At 40.5% G+C, this 17,120-nt stretch overlaps 1 protein-coding gene across 1 annotated transcript in view; it reads right to left on the reverse strand.

Annotated features, from left to right (window-relative positions):
* Positions 1-17,120, reverse strand: part of FEZ2 (fasciculation and elongation protein zeta 2) — a 298,213-nt gene that overhangs the window by 67,605 nt on the left and 213,488 nt on the right. Inside the window, 1 exon segment of the mRNA XM_077486489.1 lies at positions 6,448-6,528. Coding sequence (XP_077342615.1) covers positions 6,448-6,528 — 81 coding nt within the window.

The raw sequence follows: 17,120 nt of genomic DNA on the forward strand, positions 1-17,120 counted from the left end.
ATCATCAATGCTGAAAGATATATACAAGTTTTAGAGCAGCATATGCGCCTATCCAGAAAATGTATTTTTCAGGAAGGCCTTACATTTCAGCAGGACAATGATAAACCGCATACTGTACTTCATTTATGAAAACAGCATGGCTTCAAAGTAGAGAAACCTGGGTTCTTAAATGGCCTCCCTGCAGTAAAGATCATTCACCAATTGAAAAGGTTTGCTGCAGTTTGGAATGTAAAATACCACAAATTAGGCCCAGGACTATTGAGCAGTTAGAATCCTAAATCAGGTAAGAATGGAACAACATTCCTCTCTCCCATTACTCCAGCTACCGGTCTCCTCAGTTCGCAGACTTTACAGAGTGTTAAAAAGAAGAGGGGACGTTACATTGTGGTAAACCTGGTCCTTTCCCAACTTTGTTGAGATGTGTTGCTGCCATCAACTTCAAAAATACCTTTTTTTGTAAAATGGTACATTTTCTGAGTTTAAACATTTGATATGTTTTCTATTGCGAATAAAAATAGGATTTTTATAACAGCTTACCTGTAAAATCCTTTTCTTTGACGATCATGGGACACAGAGCCTTAAGTAATTACTTAATGGGTTATGGGCCACCTTCAGGTGTTGACACTGGTATACCCAATACAGGAAGATGACTCCCCTATATAACCCCTCCTCCTTCCAGGAGTACCTCTGTTTTTCTTGCCAAGCAATATACTTAAACCCCATAAAAGAGGGGCAGGATCTCTGTGTCTCATGATGTACTCCAAGAAAAGGATTTTACGGGTAAGCTGTTATAAAAATCCTATTTTCTTTATCGTACATCATGTGACACATAGCCTTAAGTAATTACTTAATGGGATGTTCCATAGCAATGCTACTTGAAGGGAGGGAGAAACAACCCATAGGGCATCCCCAGACCTAACCCGATACTGCTGTCTGCGGCACACTGCACCTGAAGGCGATATCGTCATTACTCCTTACATCCACTTGATAAAATTTTGTGAATGTATGCACTGAAGACCAAGTTGCGACCTTGCAGATCTGAGCCATGGAGGCTTGGTGACACACTGCCCAAGAAGCACTAACCACTCTGGTAGAGTGCACGTTAACTTGAAACGGGAGAATTTTACCCTTTAAATCATAAGCTTGAATTATCACTTTCGAATCCATTTGGCGACAGTGGATTTCGACGCTGCCTGTCCTTTCTTAGGACCTTCTGGCAGAATAAATAAGACATCAGTCTTACGAATCTGAGTAGTTGCCTTTAAATAGATTTTCACTGCTCTCACCACATCAAGACAATGTAGTGATTTTTGTTCCCTGGAACATGGTTTTTGAAAAAACGATGGCAGGACAATATCTTGGTTCAGGTTAAAACCTGAAACTTTTGTCAAAAAGCCTGGACGAGGGCGTAACACCACTCTGTCCTCATGAATAATCAAATATGGCTCTTTACAAGAAAGAGCAGCTAATTCCGAAACCCTCCTTGCTGAGGATATAGCAACCAAAAATAGCAGGTTCCTTGTCAGAAGCAGTTTTTCCTTCAGATTTACCAAAACCAAATGAGGTCAAACCTTAGGAGTTTCAATTTGTATGCAATCAGACAGGCCCTTGCACTACATGGTTTTGGTAAACTTGAAGGAAAAACTCAGAAGCATGGCTGTTTTTACAACGCTGACAAAACTAAATTCAAGTCCCAAAGGCTTAAAGGTGATTTAACTGGCGGATTAAACCGCATCACCCCTTGCATAAAACCCCCGTACTAAAGAATGCGTAGCAAGCGGTCTTTGAAATAAAATCGAGAAGGCTGAGACTTGGCCCTTAGTAGTCAGGGTTAATTTAATCTCTACACCTAATTGCAGAAAGGCAAGAATTCTGCCAATGATATATCTCCGAGGGTGCCAACCCTTGGATTCACACCAGGAAACATAAGCCTTCCAGACTCTATAATATATCGTTCTTGAAGCTGGTTTCTTTGTATTAATCAGTAGAGATAAGTAGAGATAAGTAGAGATAACTGACCCGGAAAGCCCACGTTTCTTCAGAATGTGGGTTTAAATAGCCAGGCAGTTAAATTTAGTGTCCATAATGTAGGATGGAATATAGGCCCCTGTGAGAGCAGGTCTGGCCTTATTGGGAGGGGCCATGTACCCTCCACTGCCATCTTTATGATTTGTGCATACCATGACCTTCTGGGCCATGCTGGTGCTACCAGAATTACTGGCTCTCTTTCCAGCTTAACCCTGCAAAGAATTTGTGGCAGCAACTAAATAGGGGGGGGGGGGGGAATGCATAGATCAGTGAGAATTGATCCCACGGGATCACCAGCGCATCTGTTCCGCATGCGAGTGGATCCCTTCTCCTGGAAACAAAGTTGACTAACTTCATGTTGAATCTGCATGCTAGAAGATCAAGAGTCCCCCATCTTTGGTAAACAGCCCAAAAAACGTTGGGGGTGAAGAGACCATTCCCCCGGGAATAACTGATGGAGACTTAAGTAGTTCGCCTGCCAATTCTCTACTCCCGGAATGAAAACTGCCGATAGGCATGGGACATTTTCTGCCCAAGTTAGAATATGGTTCACCTCTCTGAGCTGAGACACTCCTGGTGCCCCCTTGGTGATTCACATAGGCCACAGCCGTGGCACTGTTGGATTGAATCCTGACAAGACAATTCTTTAACCTGGAGGTCCAGGTTTCCAGAGCCAAATCCACTGCCGAATCGCTAGGATGTTGATGGGCAAGGCTGTTTTGGTTCTTGACCACTGTCCCTGGACAGTAGTTTTCTCTAGTACTGCTCCCCAGCCTGAAAGGCTGGCATCTGTCATTACTACTTTCCAGATAATTGGTCTGAAGGATTTTCCTTTCAGCGGATTCTGGGTTAGTAACCACCAACTGTGGCTTTGGGACACTCTTGGGGACAGCCGCATTGACAAGTTCAAAGCTTGGATCATTCTGTTCCAAGCAGACAGGATACTGTTTTGCAATAGTCTCAAATGTAACTGGGCATAGGGAACTGCTTTGAATGAAGCTACCATCTTTTCTAACAACCTCATGCAAAGGCGAATTGAGGGACTTATTTTTTGACCTGACCATCCGCACCAGCTCTCGTATGGAGCTGATCTTTGCCGGAGGCAAGCACACCCTTTTCTGGGCTGTGTCTATGATCAGGCCCAAATACTCTAGCTTTCTTATCGGTTTTAAGGAGGACCTCTATAGCTTGAGAATCCAACCCAGACTTTCCAGGTAAATGGTTGTAATGTGTACACTTTCTATATAAAGTGCTAAGTGCTAAGTGCTAATATAATAAATGAATGAATAAAAATAAATGTAAACTCAAAACTTAAAATAAAAAGAAAACAGGCAAAATACAAAAGTCCATATGGTGAATGTCAACGTCTAATTCACTGGCACCAATAGTGAAAAATAGTGAAAACGCAGGTGAAAACAGTACTTAAACAATCCAGGAGCTGAAGGCTCACAGAACTCTCACTTCAAAGTGTAGAAAAATAGGCACATCAAACAATGTAGACCACCTCCATTCTCGTTCTCAGCCACCAGGGGGTCACAGATTGAAAGGGTATATGCACTATTACTCCCTCTAGAGGAGACTTTAAGGCATTACAAAGTAACATATGAAAGAAAAGTCATAGGTGGACTTTGCCGTTCCTAAGCTTTTCTCTTACCTTTTCCTCGCTGCAGGATACTGCTGAAAACAGACAGAGCCAAACTTCACCTATTGCAGCGGGCAGCATAGTTAAACCTTCAAATACCGGGTCCTTTTTAATAGGGGTTCCACTCCTTTGGACCTGTATAGCACCTCTCAGGACGTTCGATAATGTAGCAAGACCAAAAAGAGTCATGGTTCTTAGGGTCCAGCCCTCAAAAGAGAAGCGTTACAGGCAAAACCTCGTCCTATGCGAGGCCCGGGTACCATCCTGTGGCCGCAGTTGTCCAGTTGTGGAGGTTTCTTAAATCCAGCATGGATCCCTCCTAGATATCCTCAGAGAAAATCCTCAGAGAAAATCTTCACTCGTGACCAACATCTTAGACGCTGGCAAAAAAAACTGAGGTACTCCTGGAAGGAAGAGGGGTTATATAGGGGAGTCAACTTCCTGTATTGGGTATACCAGTGTCAACTGCTGAAGGTGGCCCATAACCCATTAATTACTTAAGGTTCTGCGTCCCATGATGTAATATAAAGGAATATGGGTTTATGAGATTTGCAACTCATTGCATTCTGTTTTATGTAGATTTTGCACCGCATCCCAACTTCTTTTTTAATTGAGGTTATACATCCCAGGAATCTTCTGGAGGGGAGGAGGGGGTTTCTCAGCTAAGTACACCCACATGCCTGAGCTAAAGACAGATGGATTCCAGTATGTAAATGCTACACGAATCATCTGAAAGTACACAAGATAGTAATGACAAGAAATGCTAGGGGGTGTTTTTCAAAGTAATTTCTCAACAAAATAAAGCATATAGACATGAATGGATGGGTGAGACTGCTTTGAATATTAAAAATGAATAATTAAATAGTATTTTTTGGTGCTCAGATGCAGTGTGGTTTTACTTTAAAGATTGTACCCTCCAATGATTACTGGGAGAAAAGGTGTATAAAAGGGTAAATCATAGGATGGATATAAAAACTTTTCCAAGACCCTAATTATGCCTTACCATACAGTTAATCAGCTATGAAGAAATACATTATAGAACAACAGGAAATTTCCAAAAGTAGGTTGTCCACCATATGAATTGAACATACAAGGAAGAGACTAGTGAGGAAGGACAAGAGCCCTATGACAACTATTACAGTCCTTTCACACTGACAGCGCAGCCACATTAGCGATAAAGCGGCGATATTTTTAGCAACGCTTTACCGTTGTTTTAGAGGCACTTTTTGGCCACTAACAGCTGAATAAAGGGTTAAAAGCGCCCGCAAAGTGCCCCAAAGATGCTGCTTGCAGGACTTTTTTATTTTAACATCCTACCAGCACACCGCCCCAATGTGAAAGCACTCAGGCTTTCACACTGTGACTACAGGGGGGCATTTTTCATGCGCTATCTTTAGAGCTAAAGAGGCTGAAAAAACGCCTCCAGTGTGAAAGGGGTCTTAAGGTAAAATCGTCAGTAACTCAGAAGAAACTATGCATACACATAACTCTTAAGAAACTCTGAAGATGGAAGAAGGTCCTATTGTCTGAAGAGACCAAACTGAGCTGCTTGACCATCATAACTTAATGCCATATATTACATAAGCTAAACACTGCACATAATCATGAACATACCATACTCACTGTTATCCAGGTGGTAGAATTATACTGTGGGTGAATATAAATGGAAATGTTCAAGAAATACTTGATGCACTCTAAAGGCCTCTATCACACGGGGCAGATCCGCTCCCTCAGCGGGGGATCCACCCAATGATCCCCGCTGAGAAAGTGGATGACAGGTCCGTCTCTGCTCACTGTGCAGGGACGGACCCATCAGAGCCCCGCTGTTCTCTATGGAAAGATCAGATGAAAATGGACAGTATGTGCGATTTCATCCAATCCGATGGACAGATGGCAAGCGTATCGCCGCCCGTCTGTTTTGACCAGATCTTGTTGGATTGGATGGCAGGCAGGTGTTAGTGGACACATCTCCACTGACATCTACCTGCTCATACAAGTCAATGTGTGGCTCGCTCTGACTGAAAAACGAACAGGTAGATATTTGCGAGCCAATTGTGTGAAAGGGGCCTAAAAAGAAACTCGAGCCCTTGGAGAGGATTGGCCTTGCAACAAAACAATGACCTAAAACTTCTGACGCAGGAATGAGAAGATTAACGCAAATACAAGTTGCATGATCTTGGGTCTGCGCTGAGCAAAGAGTGGTAACTGTCAGTCACTGCTCTGTGCTCTGCCCCTCCACCGCTCACTGGAACGCTTGGCTGGGGAAAGGGGCGGAAGCGGCTAATAGCAACACACTTAAAGGCTGAGCCAGCTGCCAGTCAGGCATGTGGGTGGATCCCATCATTGTCGGGATCACTGCAGAGCTTGGACCAGCTCTGCGACTTCAGCCAACAGACTTTAACCTGTCAGCTGAACCTGGGTCACAGGAGTGCAGGACTAAGGGCACTCAGGTGACCCATAGGAGAAGTAGGAGCTTGGGTCATACGTCTCCTTTAAGCCACTTCACAGAGATCTGTTTACCTTTGCCATGAAAAGGTTCTATGGCTCTTGAACTATGCGATTCAATGTTCTAGAACAATATTTTTATAGAAACTGTATTAGTACAGTCTTAAACTTGAAAATTCTATTTTGAAGTCTGAAGTAGTTCTTGAACCCATCACGGTTACCCCCTAGAAGTGTATAAATTACTGGCGGGTATGCACGTACAAAAACAAGCGACAGATGAAGTGAGAAATTAACTTAAAGACAGCAGAAATAAGAGAAAAGAATCCCAGCACCTGTTTCTCGCCACCTGAACTCCCAAACGTCTGACGAAAGCTATGCTGTATGACATTTGACAGACCTTCCATGCTGAAGCGCTACAGAAGCACAGAAGTATAGCAAGCAGTGGAGAAAGTAAGAGAAAGGTGGTTAGTAAGGTATTTTATAATTGACATGTTATTTCAGACACATTTGCAAGAAATGCAGCAACACTAACATCTTGTAAGCATTAGAAGAGGCTGGAACTATTTGACACTAGTGTGCACCTGGTTCAACTAAGATAGCTAAACAAATTCCCTTATAAGCATACTAGAATTTTGATTTGAAACAGAAAAGAAAGTATTACTGAAGTGAGTCAGTATCTTCAGACACTAGACTGCTCGTATTTGTCCCTTACTTGACACAGCAAAGTCACATTAGGTATAATTTATGTAACATTATGCATGTTTCTAAACATACACATCTGAAACTGGGCTGATGAATTAATGTTCTTCAGTTAAAACATACCTAAAACCTTAAATCATTTATTTTCCCACAAAGATTTTATTAATGCGAAACCGATTACAACGATAATGCAATTGACATATTTTTGATACAGTCATCCATGACAGAGATTCATAATAGTAAATCACAACATGTTTGTACAACTTGGGCCATGGGGGTGACAAAGAAAAGCCAAAGCCATAGGGTTCCATACATTTTTACAAAAACATTTGAACAGGTAAAACATTGTGAGTAAGCCAATGCTGGTATGTTTGAATTAAGACACTACGAATGCGACTGGCGTTAAAATGACTGGTTGTTCAGCCTGGGGATCCCTATCAGCAGATCCATCCAAGTTGTCTATGAGGATATTGGCCAAGTGTCATGGATAGGTTAGGATTTTCATGTCTTTGGTAAGGGGATATTGGATAGCAATGCTAGAATTGGCATAGTAAAGGGGTAAGGGGTGTGGGAGGGAGTGGTTAAATGGGAGGATAGGTTAGGATAGGGGGGGAGTGAGTAGGGGATAAGGGGGGGGGGGGCAGTTAGGAGAGAGTGGTGTGGGGGAAGGGAAGGTAGGTTCAGGTACGGTAGGTGGGGGACCGTTCCTCGCTCCGACTCCCCAGAGTCCTACATGTGCCATAGGGGTTGAGTCTGCTCCAGTATAGGCTCTCAGACTATCGAGTAAATCATTTATTTTATGGTTATAGTTGGCAGAAAAGGGCCAACATCTCTGTCAGGTCAGTGTCCCCACAGGAAGGATTTCCCCATTTGTCTTGGTGACCATGGTCACAGCAAAAGAAGGTGTTTGGGAATAAAATGTTACAGGTGTCTTTGATCGAGGAGCTAAGTGGAGAGAATTCCTCTTGTTTACTGTTAAAGTGGATTTTCACCCTCCCAGTGAACTCTGCTCCTCTCCGCAGCACTGATATTGGGTTACTGGTTTTTTTTTAGTTTTTTTTTTTAGTTTAACCAATTATGGCTTAAAAGGCTCGGTCCGCCCCCAACTTCAGGAATTTGCCTAGGCAAATGACACAGTAACGTACAGTCCCATTCAGTAAGGGGGGGGGGGGCTAGCAGTACCTACACCTGGAAGGACCTGCAGCAGTCACAGGCAAGATGGCGGAGCTGGAACCATGCAGCAGCTGCAGAGAGAAGGATCCCAGCAGCTCAACGCTGAACCCGCTGGCTAGATGGGTATCCTTACTGTGCCTCACACACTATCAGGTAAAAAGGAGAAAAATGGGGGTGGGGAAAGACTGAAGTTCTCTAAGTATTTGGGACAGAAAGTGAAGGAAAATATTCCCAATGGGATAACAGCAGTAAAAACGTATTGAGCCTAAAATATCTAGCCTAAAATAAAAACAATATGTAATTAACAGGGATAAAATCGTTTTTCTTTACATACTGAAAGAAGGAATTATGAGGATTGCAGACCACAACAGCAAATAACTGGAATTCCAACAGACACTTATTAGCTTACTTCAGTTACAGAACATTTCCTCCCTTGAACTACATTCTAAACTCAAAGACTTAGGGCCGGTTCACACAGCGGGCGATGCGAGGCGACACAACTCGCCTCGCTCCCGCAAGTCGCCCCCGTTCTGTACAATGGAACCGTTCTGAGAGGAGCGACTCGAGTCGCTCCGACTCAGAAAAAAGGTTCCTGTACTACTTTTGGGCGCCCTCGGGGCGACTTGCATTGACTTCTATACAGAAGTCATCTGCAAGTCGCCTCTGAGGTCGCCGCAGGTCGCGGCGAGGCAAGTCAGAGACGCCTCGCCTGCTGTGTGAACCGGCCCTTAAAGTGTATTTCCACATTTGTAGCCACATTGGGATAACACCTACTTAATATTTGTTACATGTGCCCATTCACATAGCAAAACAACAAAATTGCAGATTACCTGTTTAGATACTCTGTGCCAGTCCCTCCAATTAATTAGGTATTCTTCTTTGATGAGGGGGCAGGGTGCAGGGTTAGCAATAATTAACCCTGTCTGCACTGTGCAGGCAGATCTTTATTATAATTTGCAACTAGATTTTAACACTATGACCTAACAAAGGGTTAAAAATGTAGAGGCTTGGCTTCTAACATTGTATGGTAATGAGGTCCAACTTGGGACAGGCTCAGTTTAATAATGTCCAAAAAACCTTGCAGTCAGACATGACCCCTACCCCTGAGATAAAAACTAAAATGGTAAAAATCATTTAAAACAATTTTTTTCTTAGCCATGTTATACAAATGGGAATAGAACAACATAGTATAGGGTTTTCTCAAAACTGACTGCCAAAGTAGAAATGCACTTTATAAACCAAATAAGTTTTTGCACATATTCCTGTAATGTCAAAATGTTAATCTTATTCCTATATATACAATACTGGCAAAAAATTTAGAACAGTGCCACTTTCCCAACTTATTGAATTCAAGCAGTTCAAGTACAGCGAATAACCTAAAATGGTACAAAGGTAAGCGGTGTCTAAAAATTGAAAAAAAAAAATAAAAAAAAAATTACAATATTAAATTGACTGCTTCCCATACATAGGCTGTATAAAAACACCCTCAGAAGGAAGCAGTTATACCAGGATTATGGCTGCAGACATGATCCTGGTATCATTCCTTAGAGTGGGTTATGGGTTCTCTGCTAAAGGTGATTGAATGGCTCTACAGCTACCCACCACCTTTCCCAGACTCTCCTGCCACCACTTCCATTCCCTCAGCCTCCCCTGTGATGTCAGAAATAGGAGATGACAAGGATTTCATTACTTTCAGTTTTGATTTGTTTCAGCTGTTTGTAAAGCAGCCAATCAAAACTACGATCGGCTGCTTTGGAGGCCAGAGTAGAGTTTTAGGGTATCTCCATAAAGAGGACCTGTCATTGCACATGCTATCACAAGTGATGTTGCTCATAGCAATAAAGTTTAAGGTAAAAAAAAAAAAAAGTACGGTACATAAAATAAATAACAAAAATGTAATGCTCCTTCATCCCCCGTGCTCATGCATAAATGAGAACAAAAGGTCCCACTAGCAAATGTAAATGGTGATCGCACCACATATGTGAAGAATCATCGTTAACAGAGTGAGAGCAACAATTCTAGTGCCAGACCTCCTCTAACTAAACTGGTAAACCTGTAAAGCCTTTAAAAATGTCACCTATGTATAATTTAATGTACTGTAATTTTTTTTGCCATGTGCAATTTTATATCCATTTAATATACAATATATTTTATATTTTACCAAAAAAGTGGGTATTATATTGTGTTAGTGTGCCTAAAATTCACAAACGTTTGATAAACCACTGCACAAATATTGTGTGACATAAAAAAATTGCAATATCCAGCATTTTATTCTTAAGGACCTTTAATTTCTGAAAATATATATTGCTTGGGGGGTTCTAAGTAATTTTCTAGCAAAAAACAAAAAGCTGATTTTTACATGTATGTGAAAAATATTCGTATTGGACTTTCAATTAGGAAAAGAAAGTGGGACAGAGACAGGACTGGCAGACTAAAATCCACCAGAATCAGAAGAGAAGTTTCTGAGAGTCAACTTGCATGATAGGCAGCTCATAGGACAAGAGCTTCAAACATCAGTAATTAAGCAAGCCTCAAGAGGAACTGCAGTCTGCTCACATAATTTATAATAAAACATCTTTGCCATTCTGAAGCTTCCCTTCAACCACTTTGCATATTATTTGAATTGTATATATATATATATATATATATATATATATATATATACATACATACACATACACACACACACACTCACATATACATACACATATACATACACACACTGATTCTGTACTTGCCAAATACGCTGCAGACCATTTTAACTGTTAATTTCCTGGATTTACACAGAGGCACACCTCCAGCTCTGATTGGCCCTCTTATGACTCATCCCCCTCTACCGTCCTGGCAAACTCACCAGAGTGAGAGAGCTGTGCATGTCATGAGCCTAGGCTTTTTACCAGACAAGAAACAGGAAGTGGGCTGTATTACTGGCAGAGAGAAAAATGTTTTACTATCCAAAGTTAAAACAATGAGATTTAGAAAAAATTACCTAAGGTTCGATTTAACTGCGACAACACCACGTCGGCCTGCAGGTCCGACAAATCAAGGTGAAGTAAGGAAGACATTTCTAAAACTGGCAAAATAAGAAAGAGGCTTACTTGGGCCAGGAACTACAGGTCATGAACTGCCAAAGACTGGAATTTTTTTCTTTTAAACTGGTTATTTAAAACTTGAAATTTTCATTCATCACAAGGATTTTTATATGTTCACAAGCAGGTGAAAAGATGATGCCAGATATCAAATATGGAACAACTATGATCATTTGGGGCACTTTTGCTGGATCTAAATTATCAACTTCCACCTTTCCTTAACCAAAAGGCCTACCATAGCATTTTGCAGTGCCTGCTTCGTCAAGGATTTGTTCAACCGCAAGACAATAAACCAAACATATGTCCAGGCAATGCAACTACCAAGAAAAAAACAAATGAACCCCCTTAATTGGAACTGTACTGGCAGACAATTGGATGAAATCTGTGTTCATAAAAGTAACAAAAATGTATGCAAAATTAGACAAAGTAAAAAAAAAATAAAGTAAAAATAAAGCTAAAAGAATTGGTGAGGCCGATACATACATATATTATATATATATATATATATATATATATATATATATATATATATATATATATATATATATATATATATATATATTTTTTATATTACACATACATACACACCAAGGTTACATAGATGGGTGGCTGCTGGTTCTGTCCACATGGGTCTGTGTACCATAGGAGACAGAAACATCCAACGCATTTCGAATGACAATTGTTTTGGATTCTTCTTCAGGGGTATAGACATTCACAGTGTAATTTTTCTACAATAAAATTAGCTAGTGTATCACAAACAATAAACCATTAATTGCTATAAAAATGACACTGATCCCATTTGTATATGACATGATTGAAACGGGTTTTATAAAAACATGGCACAAAAAGACTTGCTGCTGTTTTGGCTAAGGGATTCCCACTGTAGTAGCTGTGTGAAGGAGAGGGAGGTTGGAAAAACATGATTTTTATAACAGCTTACCTGTAAAAATCCTTTTCTTTGATGTACATCAGGGGACACAGAGTGAAAGTACTTACTATGTGGGTTATAGGGCCACTGATAGGCGATGGACACTGGCACACCCTAAGGCAAGAAGTGTACTACCTATATAACCCCTCCCACTACTGGGAGTCCTCAGTTTTGTAGCCAAGCAATACAAGTGTATACCAAGAAAGGAGGGACCTCTGTGTCCCTTGATGTAAAGATCAAAGAAAAGGATTTTACAGGTAAGCCGTTTTAAAAATCCTGTTTTCTTTTCTTACATCAGGGGGCACAGAGCCATAGTACTATGTTACTTAATGCGCCCAAAGGCAATATCCTCATGACCTTTAATATCGATTTGATAAAATCTGATAAACGTATGAACCGAAGATCAAGTCGCGGCCTTGCAGATCTGATCCATAGAGGCCTGATGATGCACCACCCAAGAGGCACTAATCGCCCTGGATAAGTGTGCTCTAACATAAGAAGGAAGAACTTTCTTCTTTAAGCTGAAGCTTGAACAATCACTTGATGAATCCATTTGGAAAATAGTGGATTTTGACAATGCCTGTCCACATTGTGGACTCTCTGGCAGTACAAACAAAAGGTGAGGGGTCGCCTTTAAATAGACTCTGATCGGTCTTACTACATTAAGGGAATGTAGTGCCTCTCTTCCCAAGATAAAAGAAGGAAGAATAATATCTTGGTTTAAATGAAAACCTGTTACCACTTTTGGTAGGAATTCAGGATGAGGACATAAAACCAACTCATCCTTATGCATGATCAAATATGGCTCTTTACAAGACAGAACCCTACTTCCGATACTCTTCTAGCAGAAGAAATGGCAAGCAGAAAGATTATCTTTCTTGTCAAAAAGAACTAAGGGAATTTCTCGTAAAGGCTCAAATTGCTGATTCTGCAAAGCCGATAAAACCAATTTTAAATCCCAAGGATTTAGAGGTGCCTTGATAGGGGGGATTAATCCATGTTACCCCCTGAATAAGCTACGCGCCAAGAGTGGGAAGCAAGAGGCTATTGAAAAAACACAGACAAGGCCAGGATCTGGCTTTTGATAGAAGTCAAGGCCAGCTTCATTTCAGATCCCATTTACAGGAAATCAGGGATCCTGCCTATGACATACTTCCTGGGGTGCCAACCCCTGGATCCACAGCAAGAAACATATGCCTTCCAGACTCTATAGTAAATGATTCTGGAAGCCGGATTCCCGGCATTAATCAAGGTAGAAACTACCGAAGGAGATCACCCACGATCTTTTATAAAGTGGGATTCAACAGTCAAACCTGTTAAATTTTTCATCCGTAAGGTAGGATGAAATACCGTACCTTGTGCAAGAAGGTCTGGCTATAATGAAAGAGTCCGAAGGACTCCTACTGCCATCTTTATGATCTCAGTAAATCAAGATCTTCCGGGACCCACTGGGGCCACCAGAATCAACTCCTTTTGTTCCTGCTTAAACCTACGGAGTAGGCGCGGAAGTAGCAGAACTGAAGGAAACGCATAGATCAGTGAAAACTGATCCCATGGGAAGACTAATGCACTGGTTCCCTTGTTCTCGACACAAAGTTGTCGACTCAGTTGTTGAATCTGGACGCGAATAGGGAATAGGTCCAAGTCTGGAATATTAAGTGGGGTACAGGTTGCGCTATGGAGCCTTAGAATTGAATATAAATAAAGAAATGAATACGAAATAAATTAGGGTAAGAGCAGCCTCTATTAATTTCCACCCAAATGGGTGGAAAGATGCTAAAACAAGGAGAGGAAATAGATGTGGCGCTATACCTATAATACCAATTATTGTTGCGAACCTCTGTGTGAGGACTCTATTGTGTGTAATTCTCAGTGTGCTGGCAAATTAAATATGGACATAAATGTGCTATCATACACCCTATGCTATTTGTTAGTGAACATCACATATTACATGTAATTCTCAGCGTGCTGGTTAATTTAGCACAAAAACACGTATTACATATATTTCTCAGCGTGCTGGTTAATAAAACCCAAAAACACAAAAAAAAAAAATCACAAAAAATCTGAAAATCAAAGACACAGAACCTTGTGACCATAATATGGAATACTTATCTCTATATCATAACAGTGTATAGTTATTAATAAGGTGCAAGTGCAAATAAATCCATATGTGCCTTAAAGGTAAGGATATATTGTTCGGTAATGAAAATAAAAAGGAAAAGGAGAAAAAGGACTGGATATAATATTGGTGAAATGACCGTGAATGTGATATTAATATTTTAAAATTGGTGCTCAAAAGTAATATTAAAAGTGAATATCACAGTGGTGGCACAATCTGATAGCTAGTCCAATTTTGATAAATAGTACTATATAAGATGAAAGAAAAAAATTTTTTTTTGCAGTAAACATGAGAATACCATAAAACTTAAATGCAATAAAATACCATAAAAATTAAATAAAAATAAAAAATGTGCAAAAATGCAGGTGAACTGTGGACACTAAAACGTAGTGAAACAAGTCTCTAATAAGTGACGGAATCTTCCGTGAGTGAAGGGGGGAGGTGATGGTTTCCAGTTGTGTTCCTCACGTTCGGTGGCTACTGTATGTTATATTTTTATGCTCTCACCGGAAAGAATGCTCCATCCGGGGTGGATCAGCCTTCACAATATCAGCTATTGTGTCGCTCTCTGGCTTCCTTCAGATGTAAAATTAGGGATCCCTCGTTCCTCCGTGAGTGCAATGTGCCACGTTATATACAGTAAAGAAGAGGCACATCCATAGTGTGATACCATTTAAAACATTGCTTTTATTCCAAGAAAGAGATTAAAACTACTTACAAACAAAATGTTTAAAATTGCGGTAGTGCATGTAGCTTTAAAAGTCCCGCTCTGTTATCTCCGCCTGAGCTCGAGGTGTACGTTGCCTGGCCACGCCCTACGCGTTTCGTCACACGGACGTCATCTGGAGCGGCCATTTTTGTACACCTTTCATGCTTTATAGGGTGTATTGTGTCTATCGCGCATGCGCGGTCAATCGGCGCCATTTTAAGTGGGGGAATGCCCTCATAATCTTATACTGCGAGACAGACTATACACAATAACGAATTGGGACTGCGCAGTAAACTAATACCGGAAAAGGAACTTTTGTCTAGCATAATTTAACAAGGAGAATAAAATGCTGAAAAAACGTGAAATTCCTAGCGAGTGTGAGGGCGTCTGTACTGAAATACTTAGTGAGGAGGTTGATTGTGTTAAAGTGAATGTGGGTGCTGGCTATTTGAACATTAACTCTCTGTTGTCTTGCAGGGGCATGGAAGACGTTATATATAGAAATGGTAATGAATGAGGGTGAGGAATAGTACATTTAAATATTAGAATTAAGGAAAGATTAAATTTAAAATAAAAATTAGATGATAATAAAATAAGACCGAGGCAGGAAGGGGTATGGTATTACTGTAAGGAGTATAAAAATGTATAAGATATAGGATATGCAAGGTATAAAAATATGTAAAAAATATATATAGAAATATAAAATGGAATATATTCCATTCCAATATTGTAGTTAGAAGGCAGGTCAAACTCAAAAATATTGAGACGGAAATCTCACAGATTAACCACTTTCAGACCGGACCATTTTGCTGGTAAATGACCAGAGGTCTTTTTACACTTTGGCACTGCGCTGCTTTAACTGGTAATTGCGCGGTCATGCAATGTTGTACCCAAACAAAATTTGCGTCCTTTTCTTCCCACAAATAGAGCTTTCTTTTGATGGCATTTGATTGCCTCTGCGATTTTTATTTTTTGCGATATAAACGTAAAAAGACCGCAAATTTTGAAAAAAAATGATATTTTCTACTTTTTGTTTTTTAGAAAAATCCAATAAACTCAATTTTAGTCATACATTTAGGCCAAAATGTATTCAGCCACATGTCTTTGGTAAAAAAAAAGTCAATAATTGTATATTTATTGGTTTGCGCAAAAGTTGTCACATCTACAAACTAAGGTACGTTTTCTGGAATTTACGCAGCTTTTAGTTTACGACTGCCTATCTCATTTCTTGAGGTGCTAAAATGGCAGGGCAGTACAAAACCCCCTCAAATGACCCCATTTTGGAAAGTAGACACCCTAAGGAAATTGATAAGAGGCATGTTGAGCCCATTGAATATTTTATTTTTTTGCCTCAAGCGATTGAATAATGACAAAAAAAAAAATATTTTTTTTTTTTTACAAAGTTGTCACTAAATGATATATTGCTCACACATGCTATGGGCGTATGTGAAATGACACCCCAAAATAAATTCTGCTGCTTCCCCTGAGTATGGGGATACCACATATGTGGGACTTTTTGGGAGCCTAGCCGCGTACGGGGCCCCGAAAACCAAGCACCGCCTTCAGGCTTTCTAAGGGCGTAAATTTTTGAGTTCACTTCTCACTACCTATTACAGTTTTGAAGGCCATAAAATGCCAAGATGGCACAAAACCCCCACAAATGACCCCATTTTAGAAAGTAGACACCCCAAGCTATTTGCTGAGAGGCATGTTGAGTTCATGGAATATTTTATATTTTGCCACAAGTTGCGGGAAAATTACAAACTTTTTTTTTTTTTTTTAACAAAGTTGTCACTAAATGATATATTGCTCATGCATGCCATGGGCATATGTGAAATGACACCCCAAAATAAATTCTGCTGCTTCTCCTGAGTACGGGGATACCACATATGTGGGACTTTTTGGGAGCCTAGCCGCGTACGGGGCCCCGAAAACCAAGCACCGCCTTCAGGCTTTCTAAGGGCGTAAATTTTTGAGTTCACTTCTCACTACCTATTACAGTTTTGAAGGCCATCAAATGCCAAGATGGCACAAAACCCCCACAAATGACCCCATTTTAGAAAGTAGACACCCCAAGCTATTTACTGAGAGGCATGTTGAGTCCATGGAATATTTTATATTTTGCCACAAGTTGCGGGAAAATTACAAACTTTTTTTTTTTTTTCACAAAGTTGTCACTAAATGATATATTGCTCACGCATGCCATGGGCATATGTGAAATGACACCCCAAAATAAATTCTGCTGCTTCTCCTGAGTACGGGGATACCACATATGTGGGACTTTTTGG

This window comes from Lithobates pipiens, unplaced genomic scaffold, assembly GCF_037356315.1.
Source record: "Lithobates pipiens isolate NorthernLeopardFrog02 unplaced genomic scaffold, aLitPip1_a1.2 Scaffold_18, whole genome shotgun sequence".
NCBI lineage: Eukaryota > Metazoa > Chordata > Amphibia > Anura > Ranidae > Lithobates > Lithobates pipiens.